The 21,468-nt window shown below is 39.3% G+C and overlaps 1 protein-coding gene across 2 annotated transcripts; it reads left to right on the top strand.

The window, feature by feature from the left end:
- The first annotated feature begins 4,355 nt into the window (after nt 1-4,355).
- Nucleotides 4,356-18,645, top strand: YPEL5 (yippee like 5). Of its 2 annotated transcripts, XM_069494243.1 has the most exons (4): nt 4,356-4,443; nt 5,629-5,693; nt 14,948-15,112; nt 16,734-18,645. In XM_069494243.1, the coding sequence occupies exons 3-4, from the start codon at nt 14,972-14,974 to the stop codon at nt 16,956-16,958; spliced, it is 366 nt and encodes a 121-aa protein (XP_069350344.1). In that variant the 5' UTR covers nt 4,356-4,443; nt 5,629-5,693; nt 14,948-14,971; the 3' UTR covers nt 16,959-18,645. The 2 variants fall into 2 exon arrangements, with proteins under 2 accessions (XP_069350344.1, XP_069350343.1); XM_069494242.1 differs by lacking the exon at nt 5,629-5,693.
- Nucleotides 18,646-21,468: the final 2,823 nt, after the last annotated feature.

The raw sequence follows: 21,468 nt of genomic DNA, 5'->3' as shown, positions 1-21,468 counted from the left end.
ATACTTGCTGGATCATAATTCTATTTTTAATTTTTTGAGGAACCACCTATTTTTCATAGCAACTGCACTATTTCACACTCCTGCCAACAGCACTTGAGAGTTCCAACTTCTCACATCCTTGCCAACACTTGTTATTTTCTCTTTTCTTTTGTATAGTAGCCATCCTGATGGGTATGAGTTGATCTCTCACTGTGGTTTTGATTTGCATTTTCCTAAGGCTTAGTGATGTTGGGCATTTTTTCATACACTTCTTGGTCTCTTTCTCTGACTCTGACCCTTTTACCTCCCTTTTATAAGAATCCTTGTGATTACACTGGGCCCACCTGGATAATCCAAAATACTCTCCCTACCTCAAGATCCTTAATTTAATCCCATCTGCAAAGTCCCTTTTGCCCTGTAAGATAACATATTCACAGGACCTGGACGTCAGGATATGGACAGCTTTGGGAGTATTATTCTGTCCTCCACGGATGAGTACTCTGCTTGCCAAAACCAAGAGAATAAAAAGTTTGAAAAATGAATGTTTGGTTGACGATTTCAAATACCATACAGAATCTGTGCACTCCAAAAAGATTTGGCTGAGTTTTATGACAGTGTCCTTTGATACAGCTTTTAGTAAAGTGGCAGGGCCACAATCCAGAATAAGTGATTAATATTTGATAGAAATATTCACACATGTACTCAAAGGATATATGAAAAAGGATTTTCAAAAAAACTAAAGGCAAAATGACTAGAAAGTTGTCAGCAAAATTCTGATCATGTGCAGACAAAAAATTTTTCCATCCAGAAAATTCAGGAAAATAAACTACAAAATCATTATCTTGCTTACAAAACAACAAATAACCAGTTAGCGTTATAATACACAATATGGGAAGTTCCAATTTACAGTTACCACCTGTATTAGTCTGCTAGGGCTGCTACAACAAAGCACCATGGATCGGGTGGCTTAAATAGAAATTTATTTTCTCACAGTTGTGGAGACTAGAAGTCTAAGATCAAAGTGTTGGAGAGTTCAGTTTCTTCTGAGGCCTCTCTTCTTGGCTTGCAGATGGCTGCCTTCTCCACGTGTCCTCACATGGTCTTTTCTCTGTGTGCAGGCATCCCTGGTGTCTCTCTGTGACCCTATCTCCTCTTCTCATAAGGACACCAGTTAGACTGGATTAGGGCCCACCTTAATGGTCTAATTTTGACTTAATTACCATTTAAAGTCCCTATCTCCCAATACAATCACATTCTGAAATACTACAGGTTGCATTCAACATATGAATTGGGGAAGGGGATACTTAATTTAGCCCATAACATCCCCAGAAAACATACAGTACCTAGATATAATCCTAAAATGCTATATGAACCAAGAGGAAGGCAGCTATACCATGAAATTTTACTGAAAGATATAAAAGAACACTTGAATAAATGGAGAAATGCACCATGTTCTTGGTGGGAAAGTCTTAGTATTATAAAGTTTCAATAAAGTATCAATTTATTCCAAATTATTTTACTGGTATAACACAATTCTAACCAAAAACCCAACAGAACATTTTTCAAATCTCTCACCCTTTTTCATTTTTCCTCCATATTTGTTATATTATCTTTTTTTATTTTTATTTTTTTGAGACAGAGTCTCACTCTGTCACCCTGGGTAGAGTGCAGTGTCATCAATGATGACACTGAGCTACGAAGCTCACTGCAACCTCAAACTCCTGAGCTCAAGCGATCCTCTTGCCTCAGGCTCCCAAAAGCTGGGGACTACAGGTATGCCACCAGGCACAACTAATTTTTCTATTTTTAGTAGAGACAAGGTCTAGCTCTTGCTCAGGCTGGTCTTGAACTCCTGAGCTCAAGCAATCTTCCCATCTTGGCCTCCCAGAGTGCTAGGATTACAGGTGTGAGCCATCACACTTGGCCTATTATCTTTAATTATATGCTCTTTATAGCTAATGAGTTTACCACCCTCAGCTCAGACCCATTGTCTTTCACCCCAAAACAACCTTCCCAACCGCCCTATATCTGGCAATGGGAAGCCATCACCCTACCAGTCACCTAGGATAAAACCTCTGGATTATCTCTGAAAATTTTGCCCTTAGTCCCCCTATAAACAGTCAGCCCTGTGCAGCCACTCATGTTAAAGTTAAATTTGAACCATTAGTTCCATTCCTATCTGCCTTTCATACCTCATACTTGGATTCTTTTTTTTTTTTTTTTTCTGGTAGAGACAGGGTCTCACTATGTTGCCCAGGCTGGTCTTGAACTCCTGCCCTCATGCAATCCTCCTGCCTGGGCCTGCCAAAGTACTGGGCTTACAGGTGTGAGCTACCACACCTGGCCTCATACCTGGATTCTAACTCTGCACATCATCCTTTAAAAAGAGTAATCTTTTTAAAATATAATTTCACTATTCTTTTCCACATTTACAAGTACTGTAGTCAATAACTGTACCAGGTGACCTCTGACAAGTTGATCACTGTGCCTCAGTTTACTCATCTATAAAATAGGGATAACAGTACTTACCTCATAGTTATGAAAATTAAAGGAGTTATTAATAATTTTAAGGCACTTAGAATAGGAAGCACTTTGTATGTATTTGTTAAACAAATAAATACTGTCCTCATTGTTTTTACCTGGTACTTAAAGTGTTCCTTCCTGTGGGTTTAGGCATTGTACTCCGTTTTTGAATGATTATCTTCAGAAATACTTGAATATTTTATTGATGAACATAGGTGTTGGTTAAAGCAGTATTTTTAATACCAAAAGACTGAAGGCAAACTATATGTCTATCAGTAGAAAAACTGGTGAATTCATACTATGGAAAACTATGGAGACAAAGGTAAATTTGCAAACAAAAGATACATTTGGCATGAAAGGATGACCATACATATTGAGTGAAAAAAAGCAAGGTGAAGAACAAGAGGTTTGGGAGAAGGATACACGTTAAGTTGTTAGCAGAAGACAGAAGTCTCTTATGAAGTGAGGCAGTACAACCTTCCTGCAGTAAATGTGTTACTTTTGTAATTAATGCTAATTAAAAACAAAGGGATCAAGAGGAGAAAAAAACTAAAATATTGTATATTTAAAACTTCCTTTTCTCTTGGAAAACTCACTTATCAAAAGATAACTAGTCCTTACTACCACACGGGTTCTTGGGGAAAAGAAAAAAAAGGTTACTAGTCCTTTTACCTTTGATGTTCCTAAAAACTTTATCTGAATTGAATGAAAATACTGGTGGATCTGGTGATGACCCGGAGTCAAGCCCTAGGATTTGCTTCAGAACTTCTGTCCCACCAAGAATGGCTTTTAAACACTTTGCAAATTAACCTCAAACGTCAATTTATGTTTTTTATCTGAGAAATAAGCATCCTCAAATATTTTTGCTTTACCCGGAAAGTCAGCCAACAGAGATGTAATTACCTGGTAAGTTCGAAGGGAATGAGAAGCAAAACCTCCCATCTTAAGTGTGGATGAGGGTTAAGAGAACAGCTACCCTCTTCAACAAACAAACCTCAGACTCACTGAGGCAGAAAATCTCCATGTGGAAGACTGAATTTTCTCTTTTTTTTTTTTTTGAGAATCATTTCCCCTACCAAGAAAAAACTCAGGTAGTTGTAAATAAAGTCAGGCACAGTTGAAAAATCCCTTTTTCCATGGATGTTTCCCAGGAGTTCCTATCTCCTTACACTGGAGGGGTTACGATTTTGAAAGTAAAAGGTAGCCCTCTATGAGGGCGGCAAGAGTAAGGGGACTCAAAGAAACGAATTACAGGGTGTATTCTAACTGGCTAGGTACCTGCTTTGTCTAGGAAACAGCCTGTCGTTTTCATTTGTCACCACTGGGTCTCGCTGGGTATCAATAAACTAGGCCCTAGCTGCCACCTGGTGACGCTAATGACGCCCGAAGTCTCCCAGCTGCCGCAGCTAGTCAGGCGGAGCCGTCTCCTTTAAGAAGCTGACTCACGTGGATGCAGTGTTGTGTGCGCTCAGCTGGGAGGGAGGAGGAGGATCCTAGGTCTCACCACATTGGCCGCCTCGGGAGAGGGGGCAGAGTTAGCCTCTTTGATTGGCTGTACGAGTCCGAGGTGTTGGGTCAGGGGCGGGGCGAGCTGCAGCAAGCTTGCCCAGGGTCTGCGGCTTCTGGGAGGGGCGGGCCGAAACTCGAAGGGAAGCCAGGGTGGGGGGAGGGTGAGCCAGAGAAGGGGCGGGGCCCAGCGGAAGGGGCAGGGTGCCGGAGAAAGAGGAGGAGCCTAGAAATGAAGGGCATTCTGGGCCAACCCCGAGCGCCGACTCCTGGAGGGGCGGAGCCACGCTGGGTGATTGACGCAGAGGCCCAAGCAGGGAGAGGCGGGGCCAAGGCCGGGGCCTGACTAAACCTGGAGACTCGGTGGCCGAGGGGCTTCGTCCCAGCTGAGGAGCGAACAGCCGCTGGCAGCCGCGGATCTCACTGCAGCTCGGGGTGAGTGCTGCGGCAGGGCTTGGGCTCGGAGCCCGGGCTGAGGCAGTGGAGCCGGTCCGGACGGCTTCGAAGCACTCGGGGATCGGGCCAGGGCGGGGGGCCCGGGCAGGAAGTGCCTCTTCCTCGCTGCGCTCCCCGCGGGGTCCCGGCGAGGCTGCCCCCGGCCCCTCTGCGCGGGCCCCGGCGCCGGGACTGCGGGCTGACGGGCCGGGCTGTGGCTCTTTGTGAGGCCTGGCGCGGCGGCCGCCGTCGGCCCGCCCCCGCCGCGCAGCCGGGCGACGGGCGCGACCACAACAGCCGCGACCCCTCGGCGCGGCGCCTCCGCCCTGCTGTCTCGGGCCGCGCCCACCAGCCCCGCCGCGTAGGCCCTGCATGGCTGCGGCGCCCCTCCGCGGGCAGTTCGGCTGGGGACCCCCTACCCCGCCTGCTGCCCCGCCCCCACCAGGCCGCCGTCCCCGCCGCAGTGTCGGGGGCGCGCCGGGCTCCGCGCCACTGGGCTCTTCGGCCCCCGCCCCGAAGCGAAGTCGGAACTTGGTCGAGTTGTTTAGGCCACGATGACGCCACGGCGTGACCCGTCCTGGAAAGGGCCCCATGCCCGGCCCGCAAAGCACTGCCCACGGGCGGGGGCGGCGTTCGCGCTTGCTGCGCTAGGTGAACGTGCGCCACCCCTGCCTTCCTGCCCGCTGACCCCCTGGGCGGAGGGCGCGGAGTGACTGTTGGGCAACTTGCGGTGTGCGGAGCCGTGGGAGCCCGCGCCCACTCAGCTGTTTCCTGCTGGTGTTTGTTGTGCCGGGGGAGGCCCCGCCGCCGCCGCGCTCGGCCGCCCCGCCCCTCGCCATTGGCCGGCGGGGGTCACGTGGCCGCGATCAGCTGGGCGGGCGGCGGGGGCGCTCGCGGCTGTGGCCGAGCCCACCGGCGCCCGGGGTCGCCCGGGCTGCCCAGCTGTACCCGCCGCGGGCCGCGTCCTACTGGCCGCTCGCGGGTGGGAGAGTGGGCGTGCTCCTGGAACCCCTTTATTTACAGTCGTATGCAGGCAGGTAGGACAAACGAGTATTTCGATCAGCGGGAGTGGGAAGCTGAAATACTACGGAGATTTGTTTAATATTGACACTGACCAGTCTCCTTTTCAAGGGAGAGTCTAGGAAGGTGTAAGCTCATTTATTTTTAAACTTTTTCTGTTTACAGAGCCCTGCCTGTTGGTAATCTGAGGATTTTTATTCCGGGTCTCCTTGACAGATGGAAACCTTGAAGTAACCTCAGGCTAACCTTGTGTTTTTGGAAAATTAATAGACTTAGGGATGAAGAAACAAGGAGTAATAAGATATTAGCTATTAGCTAACCTGGCATATACAGCGTTAAAGAGGAACCAAAAGCTTGCAGGGTTTCCAGGGTACATACTTGTGCCAGATGCGAAATGCCTTGGGTGGATTTTTTTCCCCTAAAAGTTTATTGCAAATTTCTATGGAGTAGGTGAGAAGGAAATTATACAGAGCTTAAAGTCTTTTCTCTAGAAACTTGCAATTTAGTAAAAAGTCATAGACAAATGAAATTGAGTAACAATACAAAGTTAAATGTTAGTAAGTTATAAAGTGAGTGTTATAAAAGTTCAAAAATAAGGCAGAGAGAAATGAGTGGCAGTGAAGTGGGAAACATTTTGAAGTGGATTGGTATTGATTAAGCCTAGAAAATGAAGAGGTTTTGGGTTGCTATTGGGCTGATGGGAGCTTAGGAGGTAAAAACAGGCCTAGAACATTTACAAATATCAAGGAGGTGGAGTTTGTGGAATTTGGAACACAAAATACTTTCCACATATCTCCATTATTTTTCTGGGTATGTACTGGAACACCAAGTAGAATTACACTCTTTGGAAGGAACTGTTTACTTTTCTACACTCTCATCCAGCCCAGTGTCCAATACAGGCCTTTTTTTAGTTTATCTCTAGCAACCATCTTATCTCTAAGAAAGCGGCATGATGAAATGTGCTCAAGTAAATTATTTAACTCTATACAGAGAAACCAAGTAAATTAGATTTTAACAGTAACTTTTCTAAACAAGGTTAGTAAATATATGTGGCTTCTATATATTGGATCATTGAAGACTTTACACTTATTTGCCTTTTCTGTTTTCTATTTAAGTAGTAGGAATAAGAGAAACAGGTTTTGAAATAATAAAAAGTGAAAGGAAATAGAGCCAAAAATTTAGTGTAAAAAGAAGAAATTAGCTACTACCTCTAAAAAACAATCTACGAGACTCAAAGATAGTCCTAAGTATATTTGTGCCCAGAATATGACTTTAGGTTTAAGAGTGCCTAAATGCCTATCTAAATCAATACCAATTTTCCTGGTAATCCTGTGTAGCAATGTCAGTGTAATGTAGGAACTGAACCTTAGCTAGACATAAACTTGCTGCTTGAAGCCTGAATCAGGAAACCAGATGTTAAATTCTACTCTAATTCGTCCAGTTAGAGGCTTGCATAACAACAAACGAGATCATGAAATTGTCTTGCCAAGTGGTTTTTGGGGAGATTACCAACTCAGTTTGTGCACTGACTCCTGGCTTCCTAAGTGATATGACCAGTCTTATTTTCTAATGATGATTAAACTAGGCATTATAAAAATACAGTAAACTTGGAGGCCATTTAACAAAACAAGAAAAAGTAAGGCGTTATTTGGGGGGTAAGAACAGAAACATACTTAAAAATTTCGATCAAATGAAGACCTGATTCCACAACCAGGACATTATTTGACACACCCAGGTAAACTGGTGAGGTATTGCAAGAGTATAGCATAGCTTTCTTGTGTCACTGAAACCTTGGCTTGGTAAATATTTTGTACAAAATTGGAAAATTAGTTTCATGGATCTAACTTATTTTCCCTTGAAGGTTTTTAAATAGCATTTAGTCACAAATCAGTATGAATAAAGTTGATGAAATTACATTAGCACTAAATGTTAATTATTGTAGTAATCAACCCAGCACTGTTAAAAGTTCTTTGGGTTTTGATCCTTTGTTTTGGACAGGGAAGAGACTAAAAACTATATATACAAGCGTGCGTCTACACTATCACATTTTAGGAGAACTTTATTGCAAAACAAAACCTCTGGAAGGGGCAGATTCATTTAACCCTTTCTGCAAACTGTTAACTGGGTGTTTTTCCATCAGAAAGTCCTGTGAGATGCAAATAGATACCTATTGTTTTCCTCCCTGGTATTTTTAGGACTGGGAAATAGTGCCTCTGGCTAATTTCACTTGCCTGCACTAAAACCAAACTGGATTATTAATTATAGGGAGAGCAAGTACCTATTTTAAGACCTAGAACTGTGACACTGAGAATTTGAGATGCCTCGGAAGGTTTCTACCTTTCCTCCTGCTTATGATTTCTATCTCCTGGTCTCTTAGCTTTGCCATAATTAACAGGAGGTGAAGCCTGTTAATTGTTACTGTTCTTATCCTTTCCAAGCCTTGCTTTCCTCATCTGTGACAGGGGGAAGTTGGGGTGGGAAATGTTGATGAAGGTAATCTAGTTTCGACTGACCTTCATTCACTGTGAATAAAAAGCACTCAATTCACATTGTGAATTTGAGGCACTGTTCTCAGGATGTAGTATCTCCATTTAATTCTCATAACTCAAGAGATGGATATTGTTTGTCACCATTTGACAGATGAAGAGGCAGAGGATAACTTACCTAAAGTTTACAAAGCTAATTAAGCAGGAGAGCTAAGATTTGAACCTGGGGAGTGTTTGAGTCCTGGGACTGGAGGGAGGAGGAGGCAGCAGCTGGGTATAATCTATTTTTATAATCTTTATGGTTGATCTTCAACATACTGAACTAGTTATGGAAAGTTAAGGATTTTAACTGGAAAAGCCCGTGAAGAAAAAGGGAGTAAGATTAAACTGATGTTGTCAAATACTCCTATTGACAACAATAGGATCCTTAAACCCAAAGGCCAATCAAGTTTCCATTTTTTTCTGAGAAAGACTGCTTCCAATGAAAAGCTGTTTCCATATCAATGTGTTTTTAAGCAAGACAAACATTTTTTTCCATAAAGAGCCAGATGGGAGATATTATAAACTTTGCAAGTCACAAGGTTTCTGTAGCAACTATACATAGACTCCACCATTGTAGTGAGAAATCAAGTATAAACAAGTGGGGGTGGCCATGTTCCAAAATAACTTTATTTATGGACACTGAAATTTGAATTTTGTAAATGTTCATGTGTCACAAAATATTCTTTTGATTTCCCACCCACACTACCATTTGAAAGTTTAAAACTCATTCTTAGCTGTGGGCAGTACAAAAACAGGTGGTGAGCTGTATTTGGCCCACAGACCTAAGTTTGCTAACCCCCTGCTTTTAAGGAAAATATTTAGCAATGAGCAAGATACTATATTTCATTTGTTAGCCTGTATAGATAAAAGAAACCAATAAATAGTCTTTTTAGAAAATTGTTTTACCTGGCCTGGAAACAACTAGAAAATTATATAGTTCGTCATGTCCAATGTTTAAGGTATTTTGGGAGACTGTATCTCTCACAGATTCCTGAAAGAGAAGAATCTTTCTGTTATAGATTCTGTAAATTCTGCAATTTTTTTTTTCCCACTTCGTAAAAAGATAGAGCCTCCTGGTAAAAGAAACTGGAAGTTCTAGGTAGCTAAATGTGCTATTTGTTGGAGGGAGAGGAAGTAGAAAATAATTACCAAACTATGATCTATGAATCATCTATGAACTTGTATTTTCATCCCAACCCCTCATCATTTCAGGTAATTTCAAATTAACTGAGAAAAGGCCTCCAGTTAAACAACCAAGTTTGATACTTATTTCAACCTGTTTAGGATTTTATAACCTGAAACAACTAAAAGCTAATACCAAAGAGGCCTTATTTGTAAAATTATCTGGGAAATGTTACTTGTGAAAATTAAGAATATTAAGTTAGTATTTTTGCTTGAAATGTTTAAAAGGAAGGAAGCATCTTAAATAAAACTTAAGCTTTAACTATGTTGAGTTTGGCTGTGATTTCAGCCATAAACTTGAACTTCAACACTGACAGATGTGGAAGCTGCATTTTGTTACTAAGGGACACAGTAAGGTACCCCCAGAATTAACACAGAGTATTAGCCATCTGTGAAAGCAGCTCCCTCTTAAGATGTTTTAGAAATACGTGGCTGAAGAGATTTGGGATTTCCCCTAAGTTCAAGCAAGGTGATTAGCATACAGCATAAGTGGGAAGTATTTTGAATATAAAAGTGATCAGACAGAAAGCAGATCAATGGTTGCCAGTGGCTGAAGGTGGGAGAAGGTATTGGCTGCAGACTGGTTTGTGGGAATTTTTAGAGTGTGATGGAAGCATTTTAAAGCCATTTAGGGGTGATGGTGACACAACTTTATAAATTTACTAAATATCATTTCATTGTATACTTACAGTAAGTAAATTTTATATGCAAAGTATTTAGCTCTTTAAAAAAAATCAGCTGTTTTCTATTCTGTCAGAAAAAAAGTCTCGAAGTTTGTAGAGGACCAGTCTCTATGAGGTTTTATTAGGTTATTAAGTGTGAAGTGTCTGATTTCTTTAAATACTAAGTTTGACAGTTAATATCTGTGATATTTAATTTTGACACTTCTTATTTTTATTGTAAAAGTACATCCTCATTCTTTCAAATGCATGTTTTGACTTGTGGTTTTCTTTTAAATTTATTTTTAGAACAATTTCAGTACAACCATAGATAAGTCAAAAATTCATATTTCAAATGTGAGTTCCATCATAAAACCAATACAACACAGCTCAAAATATCAACAAAGTGTTTGGAAAGGATGTGGTTAATGAACACGTAGTTTGTTGATGGTTTAAAAACTTCTGGTAATTTTAATCTTAAAAATGAGCCACGTGGACGACCTGAGACCAAGGTGGATAATGATAAACTTAGTGGAAGCGAATTCATCTCAACCTATGCATAAATTAACCGCAAGATTTGATGTTATTATTCCAACAATATTAGACCATTTAAAACAAATCGATAAGGTAAATAAGCTGGATAGATGGGTACTACTTAAATGAAACAAATGTCAAAAGAAAAATCATCTCAAAGCTTGCCTTTCTTTGTTGTCACGACATAAAGGCGAACCATTTCCACACTGTATTGTTACATGTGATAAAAAAATAGATTCTTTTTAACAATTACAAGTGTTCAGCACAATGACTGGATAAAGGTAAAGTGCCGAAACACAGTCCAAAACCAAATATTCATCACTAAAAGCTAATGGTGTCTGTTTGGTGGTCCAGTGCTGGTATTATCCACTACAGCTTCTTAAAACCTAGTCAGTCGATTACAGCAGATGTCTGCTACACCCAATTGGGCAAAATGATGAGGATACTTGCGATTAAGCAGCCGAGATTGGTCAATAGAGACAGACCAGTTCTCTTGCAAGACAACACTTGACCACGTGTTGCACAAACAACGCTGCTCAAACTACAGCAGCTGGAATTGGAAACTGTCATCCACCATCATCACCAGACCTTGCACCAACTGACTACCACTTCTTCCAGGCTTTGGACCACTTCTTACAAGAAAAATACTCAGTTCTCTACAAGCTGTGGAAAATACCTTTCGCTATTGCATCGCCACCTTGCTCTCCAGGCTTCTCTGCTCCTGGCATAAACAAGCTACCGTTAAGATGACAAAACTATGTTGATAGTTTAGACATGTACTTTGATTAATTGTACTGCTGCTTGTTTGAGATGTAATAAACTAAACTTTGATTCAAAATTGGAAATTTCATATTTAATGACCTAATAGAAAAGAGTGGATGAAGTGCTTGCCTTTGACCATATTTTTGTAGCACATTTAAGCACAAATGTAGTGGTATTTGTGAATGTATATTGCATTTAATAATACACACTCCCTGACCATGAAAGGCTTATCTACATATGATGAGGGGTTAAGACAAGGATGGGGGGAGGGAGAAAAGACTTGCAGATTGATTTTGGAGGTGTTGTCAGTTTTGCAGTTTTTTTTAATGAAGTTGCCAGAGTTGCTGGTTTAGAAGAGATTGTGATTAGAATTGCCACTAACCAAGTAGGGAACCTGAGGGAGAAAGACTGAATCTGGCAACCTTCTGGTCACTAGAGAGAGAGTGGAATGAAAAGAACTGGAGCGAGATTTAGTTCAGAGAGCAGCTTGGCCACTTCTGGAAAGTCATGTTCTCTTTTTCCTTACTTATAAAAGTGGGGTAATAAATAACTGCTTTAAAAGCTGTCAAAATTAAATGTGGTAGGCATATAAGTACCAAGTGCAGTGTCCCACACAGTGTAGACACTAAATAGTTAACAGGTCTAAGACAGAGTTCAATATATTTATTACCCGGGTCCAGAGAAGCCTGACTCAAGTGTTAAGTCTTAACTTTTTAATGATCTTCCTCCTTAAGTAATAAAGTAGCTGTCTTAGTTCATTCAGGCTGCTGTAACAGCATATCATAGGCTGAATGGCTTATAAACAACAAATTTATTTCTCACTGTTCTGGAGGCTGGGAAGTCCAAAATAAGGCACTGGCAGGTTCAGTGTCTGTTGATGGCACCTATAAGCTGCATCCTCACATGGTAGAAAAGGGCAAGGCCGCTTTCTGGGACTCTTACAAGGATGCTAATCCTGTTGTTAAGGCCTCTGGCCTTGTGACCTAATCAACTGCTAATACCATCACGTTGGTGATTAGATTTCAACATGAATTTGACGGGTGCACAAACATTCAGACCATAGCACTGGCATTTTAATTGATGTCAGCCTCTTGAGAACTTAAATACTGTAAGTCAGTATTAGGTGGAGTTTCTAACTCAGAAAAGCTACGGCTTACCCCCTGGAACCTAATGACCTTGCAGAGGTTTTTCTATTTCTTAAAAGACCCTTGACAGCAAGTGATGTTTTGCTTCTGCTAGATTCTGGGCATTCTAACTTATCTTTTTTGGCAAACAAGAACTATATTTTACAGTTTTACATATATAGTGCTCTATAAATGGCAACCACAACTAGGAATAGTGTAACATAAGGTTCTGCCTAGATATTTTTGGTCTTGGTAATGAATCATATCATTGAATCCAGTAAAAATACTTGGGTAAAGAGTAAAAAATAGATTGAATTGGAAGCAAAGAAAAGAAGGCATGTTAAATCTATTTATCCCCAGTAGAAAATGGTCACAGCTATATTGTAATTTTGAGCCAAAGATAGAATAATGTAGGCAGAAAGTACAAAAAGAGTTCATTTTGAAGTTCAGTACATTGTCCACAGTAGCATTGTATCCACTGTGGTCAGTTCAGAAACAGCTAGTTAATTCTGCATTATGGTTGAAATAAATTACAATATGAGTATTTTATTTAAAATTTTTAAGGAAAATTGGCTTTAAAATAACGAGACCCAGAAGCCCTAGCTGGAAGCTATAAGTGACTGTACAAATACTAGTCCTTGTAAGAAACATTAAACCTGAGGACTGTGCCTTAACAGCCGAGACTCTAAAACTTTGCTGTTGATTCCCATCTGTTAACGATCAAGGTTAAGAAGAAACATGACTAAAACCAACTGCTCGTGAGTTTGTTGAATGCTTTATTTATATTGAGAGTCATAAATTCAAATGTTGGTATAAGGACCAAAGAGGTAAAGTGATTGTGTGAAGCACAGTGGAGTCTGAGCAAATGAAATGGCCTTAGATGTTGCAGCTCAACTATAGTCAGTTGTTGCCAAAGGAGAGTACGTGCCCTGTGTTGCAGGCTCTTTAATTAAGATTAAAAACTATGTGGCCCAAATAAAACAGACATGTCCATGTGTCATGTTTTTTTCAGGGAAGAGTTTTTATCTGTTTTTTTCACTGCTGTGTCCCTATACTGCCAAATGAATTCAGCCTGCAGGCTTCAGATTTGCAACTTCTGATTTGTGTGTAACAAATGTTGTATTCTTAATTATCTGGAGAAAGTAATGCTATAATCTTAAAGACTGAAAGATTAGGCAGTGACTTTTGCTGTCATTTTACAGAAATGTTATCAGAAAGTTAAATATCATACCTTAGTCTATTTTTAGGCCAGGGTTTATTCATTATGACTTTTAATTTACTGGTTTTCCTTTTACTAACTGCACATTGTAATTCACCATTTGTTTCTTATTCCTTATCAAACTTCCATATCATAATGTTTAAGGGAAGTCATAAAGATCTTTGTGATAATGACATTTCTGATGACATTAGGATGGCCCAATGCCTGGGAAGTTCATAGATCTAAAAAGGAATGGAATTTCCTTTTTAATTTGTAATGGAATTCCCCCAATCTTAAGGTGACAGTCATTCTTATTACAAACATGCATTCTGGATTTTTTTTTTCATATTTGCAGTTATATTAGCTCTACATGCCATTCTAAAAATGTGTAATGCTAAGTATTAACACAGAAGCTGATAACTACACCCAGGAATATATTCTTTTTAAAATGAAAGCTGTAGTGTATTCTTGACTATATTTGGATCTTTAAAAATACAATTTAGGAGAATTAATTGCAATGAATTTAAAGAATTGCATGTATCAACTCCCCTACCTTTTGAAATATTGAAGTGTGATTATCTTAGTTTCATAAGTTTGTTTCAGAGCTGTTTTTTCAATGTACTAAGATTTCTTAAAGCTAAGCAAGTTATATAAGAGAAAGCCCCTCTTTCCCTTATTCTGTGCTCACTGTGCTGGCTTACGCCAGGCTGAGACCATCGTTACGGGAGGAGCAGTGTGGGTGATGGAAGAACTTTGTCTTTGAGTTGGGTGAGCTGCAGTCAGCTGGTTTTCTGTATTTAACAGCTGTGTAACCTTTGACCGGTTAACTTTTATAGACTTGATTTGGATGATCTATGAAATAGGGGTGGTAACAGCCTCACAGAGTTGTGATGATTTTGAAATAAGTACCTTGTGCAGTGTTCCCTGGACATACACTCAGACTTTACCAAAGTTAATGCCAACCCCCTATGTAGTTGTTAGGTGCACCTGGGGACCACAGACCCCCTCACCTCATGCTCTCAACCCAGACTACCCTCTTCTTATTTTCTAACTGCCCCCTTTTCTACTCTTACCTGATCATCCCACTCTTACCCTACATATCTTTTCTCAAAATACACACACTCAGAATGTGCACTTAACACTTATGCTAAACCATTTTTTCTCACCTCTCTGCCAGTGCTTTATATAATAGTATAATTCATTTTCTAAAATTCCACTTTCTGTTCCATTTCCAATCAAACGAGAAGTGATAGCATTCCTTGGCCTTGCCTAAGCATATTTACTTCCTTGGCTCACTGCTTCTAGAATGTTCTTAGGTTGAGTATTCCTGTTTATTCATTCAGTGCATGAACTTTTGTTCGGGGTCAGCTATTTCATATAATGAGTACTACATCAGAGATTACATAAATAGAAATAGTTCTCTATGACAACCCTTCAGTAGGTGCTAACAAATGTTTTTTTATTATAATGCATTTATTATTTTCCATTTGCTCCTAGGTTTTTAGAACTTCAATTATAAAAATGGGCAGAATTTTCCTTGATCATATTGGTGGTACCCGTCTGTTTTCTTGTGCAAACTGTGATACAATCCTGACCAACCGCTCGGAACTCATCTCCACTCGGTTCACAGGCGCCACTGGCAGAGCATTTCTTTTTAACAAGGTTAGTGAGAAAAAGTTTCATTCCTAAGTGTGTTAAGTGGATATATTTGACAGTAACAACATAGTACCCCCTCAGACCTTAGAGATACTGAAAGAATCAGAATGAGAGCTGAAATCTTTAGAAAGGATTGCCCACTAGCTTATCTTTGCGACCTCAGGAAGGTATTACTAGGATGTGATTTTTAACCTTGAAAGTTTAAAGAATATGTTGTCAGAAGCATGGTCTCTATTGTCTCAGAAAACGTTCAGTGTAAGAATATTATAGTGACTTCACCATAGACAATGGAAGGAGTCAAGACACCCAGCTCCCTTCCCTGCATGTCACTGATGTATCCATTTAGCATGATAGCTGCATTAAGCTATTATAACTTTTCAGTGAAAGTGAGTGAGGGTCATCTAACAACTTGTCTTGCTCTAATTCAGGCTCACCAATCCTTTTATTATTTTTTTTTTAATTTTTATTTATTCATTTATTTACCGACCACTCATTCATCAGTCACCACCAATCCTTTTGATTATGGTTTGGCTTATTACATAGGTTTGCCAACAGGAGGAACATTATATGACTTGCAAATATTTCCAGTCTGCCTTTCTAATTTCTGGCTTGCTTTAAAATTGGTTGGTGTGATTCTGCCTCCTGAAGTCTAATATATAATAGCAAAGTTGAATTGCCAAATCTCTTAGGCCAAGGAACATGGCTAGTCTAGGGTACTATTCTTAGAAGGTCAGACAAATTTCCCCAGTAGGCTCTTGTTTCAGGTAGAAACAAGCTTTTCTCTCAGAGAATTGCTAGTGTATACCCCTTGACCTTTATTTAGATAAAAAGTACAGGGGTTGTCACACTACAGCAGGCCAGCTGCCTGTTTTTGTAAATAAAATTTAATGGAACACAGCCTATGTTGTTATTGATGTATCGTCTATGGCTGCTTTCATGCTGCAACGCCACAGTTAAATAGTTGTAACAAAGACCATATGGCCCTCAAAGCCAAAAGTATTTACTGTCAATCTCTTTACAGAAAAGTAAAGTATGTAGAGAATTGTTGGGTATTCAGAATCATTGGAAAGTCTTCACAGATTGTCTTAGAACCCACTTCATGTGTTCACTGTCTTTGAACTCAAAAACTCTGCATTGCAGTGTATGGTCTATAATAGGCTTAGTCTATCCCAGTCTATATAAAATGTATTTTTAGGAACAAATTGGCAAACTCTTTTAGGGAATACTTACTGTGTACTAGGTTGTTTTTTACACTGATTGTCTTATTTGCATTCATCATTGTATACTGAAATGGTAACAAACCCAGACCTACAATTCATGACTCCAATTTCAGGACTCTTTCTTCACTACAGCACAGTAATGTACCTAGTGTGTGTACATAATGCAACTTGGGCTATAGTAGAGTAGTGCATGATTGCATTAGATACCCACCACAGTGCCATTTCCAGATGTTTATCCCAGAAGATTCTAAAAATAACTCTTGGGAAGGGTATTATAGGTTTGACTAAAGCAACAACTTTGCTGTCTCCTTTTCTGAGTTGTTGTTAGTACACCAGCCATAATATTGTGTGCTTATTTGGCAAATAACTTATGTACCTTTACAATTTTGTTTTTACATGTTTCTTAGGTAGTTAACCTGCAGTACAGTGAAGTTCAAGATCGGGTCATGCTCACTGGCCGCCACATGGTTCGAGATGTGAGTTGCAAAAACTGCAATAGCAAACTGGGATGGATCTATGAGTTTGCCACTGAAGACAGCCAGCGTTATAAGGAAGGCCGTGTGATCCTGGAACGTGCTCTAGTTCGAGAGAGTGAGGGCTTTGAGGAGCATGTACCATCTGATAACTCTTGAAGAAAAAGAGATAAATCCATCTTTTCCCAGGTCTCCTTCACTGAAATCAAAAATCTACTTACATACACTGTCACCTTAGCATCAGAGTCGGATTCATGAACTGCGGAACAAGAGGTTGTGAGAATCCAAGATGGAACCTTTCTTTCTTTTTTTTTTTTTTTTTAATTTTGTATTTTCCATCCAACAGCAGTGTGTAGAGAGAATATTATGCAGATGCCGTTAATTTTTTTTTCCCTATGTTTACATCTTGAGGCAGAAGAGTCTGTCTGCAGCTACGTGGTGGGCTATGTAAGGAAAGAAATCTGGGCTATTAGAGTGAAAAAGTGTGTTTTATGTAAATTTTGAAAGGAAAATAATGTAAAGAGCATGGTTTTTAAACTTACTTGGGCTTCATTTAAAAATTTTTTTTTTTAAACCCAGTTATTTCACTTGATTTGCTAGCTTCAGAGAAGAGATCCGAATCTGTGCCCAGTACAAAAGGCTCAGTGTTAGCATGGCTTGTGCTGGCCGGTGTGCCATATTCTTGTTGGAGATGAACCATAGCACCAGAGCCCATTCTTCCTTGTCAGTCTTGACCCAAAGATGTCACCATTCCTAGTTATTTGTCACCACATAATTGGTGTTGATTGGAAACATTTTCTGAAAGGGGCAGAACTGCTTGGTTGTCTTTTTTCCATGTAACTTAAGCATAGTAATATAAATAAAGTAATAGTTGGATGTTTTGGTCTTGTGTTGCTTTCAAAAACACCTTATAAAAGAGCAGAGTACCTGATAAGCAATTTTCATAATAATTAAGTGTTTCTTTTAATCTCTTAAACCAATTGACTATATGATAGTCTTCGTTTAAATGAAAGCATATTGTTTAAACCCACAGTATTGCATTTAGAAAATAGTTGAACAGAATGTCAATGTGCATTCATCCAGAACGCATTTAATCGGAATCTGTTTTAAAGGGGGGGAATTGAAGCAGCTTATCTAAAAAATACTGCTTTACAAAGCATTTCAACCTTTTCCCCTCAGTTTTGCATTTTTGACAAGTCTATAGAGCCAGATAGTTTCATCAAAGGACTAGATCTCTAATTAGCATTGTTTTTTCAGCTCTTCCCTCAGAAGTTCAGCTATCAAAATCAAAACTCTACTTGGTACCCTCAAATGGAAAGGGATCAAATTTGACTCAGTGCTATTTTAGCCCCAAATTTATGACATTATGAAGTGATAAAATGTAAATATTTCTTTATCCAAACTACTACTACATATTCTAGTATTTGCTTTTGGTGGAATAAATGACAGTAAAACTGGCTAATTATTTCAATGAAAGAATGCGTGTTTGCATGCTCAGTTTCTAGGTCTTTTGTCTAGAGAGGAAATTTGCCTCAGTTGAATTTGAAATCTGTCTGTTGTTGATGTTAGAAGTGACTTCTGAGTGCAGTTAAGTTCCTCTTAACTGCCTTTGGGTTCTTGGTTATAGGCATAGTTATCTGATGACGTAGGTATACTACATTGCATTTGAAATAAGTGGACACAAATTTTTCCCTATCCTCCCTCCACCATGGACTAAATCTAAGAACCTGCATTCCTTTCCATTCATTTCCATACTGGCCTTTGACTATATGCCGATTCATAGTAGCATGCCTTATCTACAGCACTATGTGCATTGTTGTCACAATAAAGTGTATTTTGTCTTGCATTGGTGCAATACTGCTACTTATTTTCCACTGATTTGATCTAGTGATCATCTTAATTTTTATCTCTAAACACAGACTACAGATACCTTTGAGTGATTATAGCTTTCTTTACTTGGTAGTGATAATGACATTCCGACTTCTCTCTGCCAAATTTATACATGAAGACATTAGATTTACCAATATTAACTTCTGAGATCATTTTACCTTAGACACTGACAAGTATAAAGTATAGTTCAGTATATATGAACAAATAAGTGTCATATTGCTAGGTTAACTTTTAAGTGATTGGCATATAGTAATGAGCTATACTTGCCTTTTAAAAGTTATTTAATTTGGAAAAAAATCAATATTGGAAGACCCATTTAGATTGGATTGCTTACTGAAAAACAAACATTGTTCACTTGAGATGGGAACACTAATAGGAATGGTTTTACTTTGGGGTGGGAAAGCTAACTTACCAAGTACAGATGAACTTACTGCATAATAAACTGGGTCACTGAGGGGTATACAGATTTAAGCTTTTTTTCCTCGATTGAAAATGAGAATCCTACCTCTTAATTTTAGGTGACAGTGACCATAACTTGTTTTGATCTTAGAGGTGCATTTATTTAGAGACCCTGAGATAAATTCTGGGTTAAAATGTTGGTAATGGTGTAATTATTTGTTACAGTTGTGATTGACTACTTTGGGATTGGAGGGAAAAAGTACCATCTGTTTTCTAAATTTACTTATTCATAAAAGTCATATGGATGTTTAAATTGTAGTCTGGGCGCCAGCCCAGGCCTAAGTCATTCTACAGGCAATTTTTGATGGGACAGAATCAAGAAACCACCAGTTGGAAAGTATTCAGAGACACATTTATGATGGTTCATTTCCAAAATAGTTATATAAAAATATCTCAGTTGAAACACATATCTACTAATTGCTTATCTTTTTAACACCTGCTTCCCACTAAGGGCCATATAAAACTTCTCATGTAGATAAGGTGTTAATTGGAAATAGAGCAAGAATAAACTGAAAAATTCCTGTTAGGCTAGCACTTTGCACTGATGTATCTATTATAGGAATAAAGCAAAACTAAGTGTAGAAATTAGGGTGAATACTCATTTCTACATTGAGTGTTAATTGTATGCCTTCTTTATCTTAAAATATTGGGCTCCTCAAATTGAAACTTCTGTAGTAAAGCATAAAATATCCACTCCAAAGCACCATTAGGGGTAGTGATCCTGGACATCACTTTACATATTTTTTTCAAATCATCTGCACCATGACCACCTGGGAGACTTATTAAACATGTGAATTGTGTTTGTATTCCTTCCCCAAATACTGAAGGGATCTCTGAGGTGGAGCCAAAAAAAATCCAGATTTTTAATAGAACTCCAAAAGTACCATGTCTGTTAATATGAGAATTATTACTCAAAGCTTTATTCAAAATCTATAATTGTGATATGTTACTATTTGGCCAAAGCATATGCTTGCCAAAGAGGCTTATAAGCTGAGAAGTGCGGATAAAGGGGAAAAAAGATTAATATGGCTTTCCACCTGCTTAAAAAACAGTGATTCTTAAAATGGATAAATATAGGTTAGACAAACTGGCTTTAAGAAGTGGAAGAGTCTTCTAGTTTCCAGAAAGGAGCATCTAGTTTCTGGAAAGATTACTAGACATAAAATCTAAAGACATTGTCTTCAATGTGACTTTGGGAAGTTACTTAACCTCTAAACCTTAGTTCTTATAAGTATGAAATATAAAAACAAGCCCTGTCTTGAGTAATTCTTGTTAGAATATAGTGAAATATAGGCCATAAAACCTGTTAATAAGCATTATAAAAATGTACTCACGCAAATGTATGGAATACTTTTTTCAGTAATCCTGAACAATCCTGAACAATTTAACCTAATTTTGTTCTAAATTATAGAATGACTAGAATGCTTTTAAAGTTCTTTACGTCCTTTCTGGACTTGATATGTACTGTTAAACCTTTTAACAAATTAGACCTTGAAGTCCGCATTTTATCAAATGTCATTTTGAAAAACAGGTGTGGTGGTGCGCATCTGTAGTCCCAGCCACTTGGGAGGCTGATGCAGGAGGATTGCCTCAGGCCAGGAGTTCGAGACCAGTCTGGGCAACATCGACTCCACCCTCCCCCCCTGCATCTCTAAATAAATTTTTTAATTAAAAAAAAAAATTAGGTGTGGCCCACACCTGTAGTCCCAGGTTCTCAGGAGGCTGAGGTGGGAGGATTGCTTAAGGCCAGGAGCTCGAGACCAGCCTGGGTGACACAGTGAGACTCCATCTTAAAGAAAAGTTATTATCTTGACCTTTCACTATAAGGAATCTTTCATAATCTGCTACAACAGGCATTTTACATTGCTTTCAAAGTTCCTGTTTTTCTCCTACCATGGAGCAGAAGGAAGAAAGGTAAAAGGTTCATAGTAAATAAAAAGCCACCATTTTTTTCCCAGAGAAGGTAACTTTTAGAAGAACTGGGAATAATTTCCACTGATGGCTACTGGCTAGTTACTTTTTAAACCTCATTTTCTTTCTCCTGTGTTTGTGTCAGCCTGTTTCATACTGCTGTAATGTTAGTCCAGTTTTTAAAGAATCCTAAGGTTGTGAGTTAGAGAAATGGTTTGTATACCAAATCATCTAATCCTCTTCTGAGTTGCCCTAAAGATGGCAAGTTATGTCTTGTCCTTGGATTTAAAGCAAAATACAAAGACAAATTCCATCTAGTAATTACCAAAAAAAAAAAAAAAGAAAACTTGTATCCAGAGCAAATTTGAAAGCCCCTGAGGATCAGCCAGAGTTTCCAGGGACTGGTGCA

The sequence above is a fragment of the Eulemur rufifrons genome, chromosome 19 (assembly GCF_041146395.1).
Source record: "Eulemur rufifrons isolate Redbay chromosome 19, OSU_ERuf_1, whole genome shotgun sequence".
Lineage (NCBI taxonomy): Eukaryota > Metazoa > Chordata > Mammalia > Primates > Lemuridae > Eulemur > Eulemur rufifrons.
This window is presented reverse-complemented; position numbering and strand designations above follow the sequence as displayed.